The 6,128-nt window shown below is 43.9% G+C and overlaps 1 protein-coding gene across 1 annotated transcript; it reads left to right on the top strand.

Annotated features, from left to right (window-relative positions):
- The first annotated feature begins 397 nt into the window (after nt 1-397).
- Nucleotides 398-1,779, top strand: LOC138892851 (uncharacterized). The gene is made up of 2 exons (XM_070176598.1): nt 398-940; nt 1,045-1,779. Exons 1-2 carry the CDS (start codon nt 398-400, stop codon nt 1,777-1,779), a joined length of 1,278 nt encoding a protein of 425 aa, XP_070032699.1.
- Nucleotides 1,780-6,128: the final 4,349 nt, after the last annotated feature.

Raw genomic sequence — 6,128 nt, 5'->3', positions numbered from 1 at the left:
TTTAAAAATGAGGGGAACGATACAACGCCGGTACACGACAGGCGATACTCGCGACTTGTTCGGGAGACAACTCCCGATGATGCTGAAGAAGAGCATGTTGTTGATGCGGTAAGGGTCCTACAAGAGCAAAAAATGATCATTCTGGGCCATCTCACATGGTAGGATAAGGTTATGATGGAGTTGAAGCAGGCGTTATCGGGGCTTCCAATAATGCGAATAGACGAGATTCAGTTCCTCCCGGTGTTCCTGCAAATCAAACAACTCAGAGGACCAACAACAACACCCCGAGGGGCGAAGTTAGCTCTGATGGTGCTGGGGGAGAGGATCTGGACCCAACAACGAAAATGATCCCTTCAAGAATGAACTCTTATGGTTTATGAGAGAAGTGAATGCTCGCATGGACCAAATACCGGGTGCACCCCCGGTGCTGAAAGGACAGAACTCAAAGAAGTATACTCAGCTGCCGTACAAACCAAGCGCGACACCAGAATTAATCTCAAAGTGGTTTAAAATGCATGACGTGCCCAAGTATGATGGAACTTCAGACCCTCAGGAGCATATTACCACCTACACAACGGAGGTGGAGAGGAATGATTTAGCTCCTTATGAGATTGAATCTGTTTTGCTGAAGAAGTTCGGAGAGACTCTCATGAGGGGAGCCTTAACGTGGTATTCACTATTACCCGAGCATTCCATAGATTCCTTTGAGATGCTCATGAATTCTTTTATTAAGGCTCATGCCGGGACCAAAAAGGTGCAGGCCCGAAAGGCCGACATATTTAGAATTGCACAAGGAGAATCCGAGTTGCTGCAAGATTTTGTTACCCGGTTCCAAAAGGAGAGGATGTTTCTCCCGGCTGTTCCGGACGAATGGGCGGCTGAAGAATTCACTGAGGGACTGAATCCGAGAAGTTTAGATGCTTCCAAGAAACTGAAAAAAGTTTGCTTGAGTTCCAAACAACGACTTGGGTGGATGTCCCCAACCGGTACGAATCAAATATAAGGATCAAAGATGATCATGTTGGTTTCCCGTCGTCGGCAAAGGGACGGGAGAAGAATAAAGAAAAATCAAAAGTCAATTTTGACATGGATAGACGGTCTTTGAAGGGCCGATTTTTGCCATATGAACGGACCGAAGGTCGCGGTAGAGGCTTCCGGTCAACAGATAGGTTCACTACCGATAGAAGGACTGATCTCAGTCGGAACAATAGATCGTTGCAGGAAAAAGAATCGGTAGGTACGCGGGATCCTTCCTACCCCAGAATATCAGAATACAATTTCAATGTCAGTACAGTAGAGTTGGTATCAGCCATGAGAAACATCAAAGAAGCACGGTATCCGAAGCCAATAAGATCTGATCCTAGCAAGAGGGATCCCAACTTGTATTGTGAATACCATGGGACGAATAGACACTGGATTGGGGACTGCCGACATCTTCGGGAAGAAGTGGCGACACTGTTGAAGAATGGTCATCTCAGAGAATTCTTGAGTGACCGGGCCAAGAACAACTATGGTCGCAACCGGGACAATGCGGAACCCTCGAAAGTTGGGGAAGATCCCCCGTGCCAGATGATCAACATGATCTTCGGAGGGAAATACATCAACGGGGTCACCTTGTTGGCAGCAAAAAAGACAAAAGTGTCAATAACCTATAGCAAGAGACTCCGGGAAGTTGCCGAAGATGATATCACTTTCATGGAGGAGGACGCACACAGATTACTGCTACTGCATAATGATGCACTTGTAATTTCTTTAAATGTGCTAGATTTTAAAATTTAACGTTTTCTAGTGGATCCATGAAGTTCGACCAATATCATACAATGAAGAGTATTGGAACAAGCTAAACTCACCGGAAGCATCATTCCGGCCACAAAACTCCTCGCAGGATTCAACCTCGCAAGCGTGAAAACCCGAGGAGAGATTTTGTTGCCCACAAATGCCGAATGAGTGATGAAAATGACTCTTTTTGAAGTGTAGATGGTGATATGGGATATAATATTATTCTGGGAAGACCATGGTTACACGAGATGAGAGTTGTACCATCAACATATCATCAATTGCTAAAATTCCCAACACCCAAAGGAATTAAACATATAAGGGGCGACCAACCGATGATAAGGAAGATGAATGCAATTTTGATTTCCAGTAGCAAAGGGAAGGAACACGCGGAGTAGCAACTACAGGAACCGACGCCCGCTCCCAAATCGAATGAAGTTAGCCCGGGGGTAGAAGCATCGGAATCCTATCAGGTTCCAAGATATTTCCAGGTACCAGAAGAGACGGATGCAACAAAATCCACGGAGGAAGAGCTCGAGCAAGTTACATTGTTCGAAGAATTTTTAGAAAGAAAATTCTACTTGGGGACAGGACTGCACCCCGAGCTCAGGTCTGGCTTTATTAGATTTCTTAAATCTAAAGTCGACTATTTTGCGTGGTCGCATGCGGATATGATAGGTATCCCGATAGAGGTATCCGTACACAAGTTAAGTTTGGATCCCAACATACCTCCGGTAAGACAAAAGAAATGCCCTATTGCGGAGGCCAGAAATAAATTCGTCAAAGAGGAGGTAACTCGCTTACTTGATATCGGTTTGATCCGAGAGTTAATGAGTTTCCTCAATGCTTATTCCGGGTACAACCAAATTAAGATGAACTCGAAATATCAGGAAAAGACTTCGTTCATAACGAATTTCGGCACATATTGCTATAATGTGATGCCCTTCAGGTTGAAAAATGCCGGAGCCACTTATCAGCGGCTCGTAAACAAGATGTTTTAAAAACAAATAGGGAAAACTATGGAAGTTTTTGTAGACGACATGCTCGTTAAGTATTTGAATGCAGGTGATCACCTTAAGCATCTGCAAGAACCATTGACATCCTAAGAAAGCATAGCATGAAGCTTAACCCCGAGAAATGCGCGTTCGGGGTCAGCTTTGGCAAGTTTCTAGGATTTCTGGTATCATAAAGGGGGATTGAGGTAAACCCCGATAATATCAAGGTTATCAAAGACATCCCAGACCAGCTGTCAAGCATGAAAGAAGTCCAAAGGCTCACGGGGAGATTGGCAGCTTTGAGCTGGTTCATTTCCCAGTCGTCATAAAAATGCCACCGTTTCTTCGCATTGCTCAAAAAGAAAAACAACTTCAAATGGACCCCGGAATCCCAGCAGGCCTTGAAAGATTTGAAAAATACTTATCAAGCCCTCCGTTACTTTCGAAACCAAAGGAAGGTGAAACACTGTTGGTCTACCTCATAATCTCGAAAGTAGTGGTAAGTGTAATTTTAGTCTATGAGGACGAAGGTATGCAATCCCCTATTTATTACGTTAATAAAATTCTAACGGGAGCAGAAACTCACTACCCACATTTGGAAAAGCTGGCCTTAGCTCTCGTAGTTGCCTCTCGGAAGCTGAGGCCCTACTTCCAATATTACCCGATAGTTGTGGTGACCATATTTCCCCTGCAGAACATCCTTCAAAAACCCGAACTCTCGGGTAGGTTGGGAAAATGGGCCGTCGAAATGAGTGAGTTTGACATAGAATATAAACCAAGGATTGCGATTAAGTCACAACTCTTGGATGACTTTGTGGCCGATTTTAGTCCGGGATTGTTGTCCCTAGCAACCAAAGAGGCAGTAATGGTGTCAGAATCGACATCGAAAGTTTGGACCTTATATACGGATGAAGCCTCTAACGTATAAGAGTCTGCGCTTGGCATAGTATTAACCACGCCTTCGAGAGAAATCCCAAGGCAAGCAATCAGAACTGTTCCTTTAACTAACAATAAAACAGAGTATAAGGCTTTGATTGTAGGACTCGAACTGGCCAAGAGAGTAGATTCTGAGGTCATAGAAATCAAGTGTGACTCGCAGTTGGTGGTAAATCAGGTCTACGAGATCTTCGAAACCAAAGAGGAGCGCATGCAACGATACGTGGTAAAGGTCCAAGCTCTGCTGGCTCGATTTCGGGAGTGGTCGATTACTCATATCATGAGAGAAGAAATGTAGAAGCAGACGTACTGGCTAACCTCGGTTCATCAACATAAATGAAGGGATCAAAGTCAGGGATGGTAGTACAGCTGACGCACTCGGTCCTAGATGCAGATAGCTACTATGAGGTAAATACAACTAATTTGGTCTGGGACTGGAGGAATGAAATCATCGATTATATCAAGCACGGGAAGCTGCCCGAAGAGTCCAAGGCGTCTCGGGCACTGCACGCCAAATCAGCGCGATATAGCTTCAAAGGAGGCCAATTGTACAGAAAATCTTTCCAAGGCCCGTTGGCCAGATGCTTGGGTGCCTCTGAAGCTAATTATGTTATACGAGAAGTCCTTGAAGGGATATGCAGAAACCATTCGGGCGCAGATTAGTGCTAAAACTGGTAAGGGTAGGATATTATTGGCCCCGCATGTAACAAGACGCCAAAGCCTTTGTCAAAAATGCGATAAGAGCCAATGTTACGCACTGCTGGTGCATCAAACGGCAGAACCACTACATTCAGTTCTGTCTCCGCGACCTTTTATGAAATGGGGGATAGACATCGTCGGACCACTGTCGCCAGCTCCCGGTAAGGTAAGATTTCTTTTGATTTTGACTAGCTACTTTTCTAAGTGGGTGGAAGCAGGTCCTTATCAGAAGATCGGTGAATGCAAGATGGTGGATTTCTTGTGGGAAAACATAATTTGCAGGTTTGGAATACCAAAAGAGATGGCATGCGATTATGGGCCGCAATTTATCGATGCAAAAATCACAAAGTTCCTCGAAGATTTGAAGATAAAGAGAATAACATCTTCACCATACCATCCGAGCGCAAATGGTCAAGCAGAGTCAATAAATAAAGTGATTATATAAAACCTCAAGAAAATATTAGAAGCAACTAAAGGTAAATGGCCCCAATAACTACCCGGAGTTTTATGGGTGTACCGAACAACGACCAAATCAAGCACAGGAGAAAATCCTTTTTCCCTCGTGTACGGAGAAGAAGCCCTAATTCCGGTGGAAGTAGGGGAACCCACCTTTAGATATTTTCAAGTAAATGAAGAGTCAAATAACGAAGCAATGTTAGTCAACTTGGAGCTACTCAACGAGCGCAGGTACTTGGCGCATATAAGAATGGCAACCCAAAATTAGAGAATGGAACGATATTTTAATCGAAGAGCCAACCTCCGTTATTTCAAAGTAGGAGACTTGGTCTTAAGGAAAGTAACTCAAAACACCCGGGAGCTCAACGCAGGGAAGCTAGGTCTAACATGGGAAGGTCCCTACCAGGTTTTAACTGTCACCGGGAAAGGTTCGTATGAATTGGAGAATCAAGATGGAGAAAAGTTGCCCAGCAACTGGAACGTGGCACACCTCAAAAGATATTATTGCCGATGAACATCACATGTACTGAAAGTATGTGCTGCACTCGTTTTCCCTTCGTTTAGGTTTTGTCCCAATTGGGTTTTTCTGGCAAGGTTTTTAATGAGGCAGCAACCGAAACCATACTACGAAGAAAGCTTCAATAGAAGCAATAAGACCTTTAATAACAAGGCACATAAGTGAAGAGCCACTCCGGGACGGTTAAATAATCTTTAGCTCGATAGCAAAATTCCCACCGGGAAGTTAAGTTTGCTATCGAACGAAGGTTACCCGACCGTTCACAACTGCAAACCACTAGAGGGTTGTTAGATAGTCCTTCTCTGGATAGCATAAACCACTAGGGGTCCTCGAAGGTGCAAAACTTCTAGTATTCCAATTCGCATTCTTCGCATTCGAACACTGGGGGGGGGGGATACGACAACAATAACTGCCAAGTCGACCGAAAAATGAAAATCGAAAACATAGTTGTATCATCGGGATCGGGGACTGCGCGACCATCTCCGTAGAAACAAGTTGTACAAGTTAGCCACAAGTAATGGCAATTTCATTTTTAGCATTACAAATGCTTATGTACTTTTTGGAAATGGAAGGAATAAAATGAAGTCCTTTTATTTCTATCTTGTTTCTTGTCTGAACGATGAATTGACTTTTTCATTTGAAAGTTAAACAAGTACTTCAAATGCTAGTGCCGTAATGAATAAGAGACGTCCTCTTCAAGAGCACCGTAAACATAAGATTGCCCTCTCTTATAAATACTCTCATGTTAA

Source organism: Nicotiana tomentosiformis, chromosome 5 (assembly GCF_000390325.3).
Source record: "Nicotiana tomentosiformis chromosome 5, ASM39032v3, whole genome shotgun sequence".
Taxonomy (NCBI): domain Eukaryota; kingdom Viridiplantae; phylum Streptophyta; class Magnoliopsida; order Solanales; family Solanaceae; genus Nicotiana; species Nicotiana tomentosiformis.
The sequence above is the reverse complement of the archived record's forward strand: the minus strand, read 5'-3'. Positions and strand labels throughout refer to the sequence as shown.

Excerpts from the sequence above, each read along its gene's own strand:
- LOC138892851 (XM_070176598.1), top strand. The coding sequence starts at position 398 with ATGGACCAAATACCGGGTGCACCCCCGGTGCTGAAAGGACAGAACTCA. Across the intron at positions 941-1,044 it reads CTTCCAAGAAACTGAAAAAA|GGACGGGAGAAGAATAAAGA; the intron begins GTTTGCTTGAGT and ends TCGTCGGCAAAG.